General features: G+C 61.3%; 1 protein-coding gene across 1 annotated transcript in view; it reads left to right on the top strand.

Moving 5' to 3' along the window:
* Window positions 1–6: 6 nt before the first annotated feature.
* LOC113942199 (EVI5-like protein) overlaps window positions 7–1,070 on the top strand; it is a gene marked incomplete at its 3' end in the record, with an annotated part of 2,130 nt that continues 1,066 nt past the window's right edge. Inside the window, exons 1-2 of the mRNA XM_027633338.1 lie at window positions 7–18; window positions 423–548. Coding sequence (XP_027489139.1) covers window positions 13–18; window positions 423–548 — 132 coding nt within the window. The remainder of the gene's footprint in view (window positions 19–422; window positions 549–1,070) is intronic.

The following is a 1,070-nucleotide window of genomic DNA, read 5'->3' as shown; positions in this document are numbered from 1 at the left end:
GGACTGCTGCTCATGCAGGTCTGGGAACAACTGGGAATAACTGGGAATAACTGGGAATAACTGGGAATGGGGCTGGGAATAACTGGGAATAACTGGGAATGGGGCTGGGAACAACTGGGAATAACTGGGAGCAACTGGGAATAACTGGGAACAACTGGGAATAACTGGGAATAACTGGGAATGGGGCTGGGAACAACTGGGAATGGGGCCCCCAGGGTCAGCAGCCCCGCCCCCAGGAGGAGCAGCCCCGCCCCCAGAGGCAGCAGCCCCGCCCCCAGGAGCAGAAACCCCGCCCCCAGAAGCAGCAGCCCCTCCCCCAGGATCAGCAGCCCCGCCCCCAGGATCAGCAGCCCCGCCCCCAGGATCAGAAGCCCCGCCCCCAGCCTTCCCACCGAGGTTTTTCGGGAATGTTGTCCCCCCAGATGCCGGAGGAGGAGGCGTTCTGCGTCTTCGTGCGCCTGATGCAGGAGTATCGGCTCCGCGAGCTCTTCAAGCCCAGCATGGCCCAGCTGGGGCTCTGCATCTACCAGTTCGAGTTCCTGCTCCAGGTGGGCTCCCAAACCTCGGGAACGGCGGGAATGGGGCAGGGAGAGCGAGGGGAGAGGGCAGGGAGAGGCAGGAGAGAGAGGGGGAACCGCCATGGGACGCTCGGGATCGGGTCTGGGGATTCTCGGAGGTGATCTGAGCAACATCCGAGGGGGACAGAGGGGAGACCCCCAAGGATGGTCAGGAGATGCCTGGGGGTACCATGAGACCCCAAAGGGACCATCCCTGAAACCCCAAAGGGACCATCCCTGAAACCCCAAAGGACCATCCCTGAGATCTCAAAGGGACCATTCCTGAAACCCCAGGGGACCATCCCTGAGACCCCAAAGGGACCATTCCTGAAACCCCAAAGGACCATCCCTGAGACCCCCAAAGGGACCATTCCTGAGACCCCAAAGGGACCATTCCTGAGACCCCAAAGGGACCATCCCTGAAACCCCAAAGGACCATCCCTGAGATCTCAAAGGGACCATTCCTGAAACCCCAGGGGACCATCCCTGAGACCCCAAAGGGACCATTCCTGA

This window comes from Corapipo altera, unplaced genomic scaffold (assembly GCF_003945725.1).
Source record: "Corapipo altera isolate COAL_440 unplaced genomic scaffold, ASM394572v1 56077, whole genome shotgun sequence".
Taxonomy (NCBI): Eukaryota; Metazoa; Chordata; class Aves; order Passeriformes; family Pipridae; genus Corapipo; species Corapipo altera.
The sequence above is the reverse complement of the archived record's forward strand: the minus strand, read 5'-3'. Positions and strand labels throughout refer to the sequence as shown.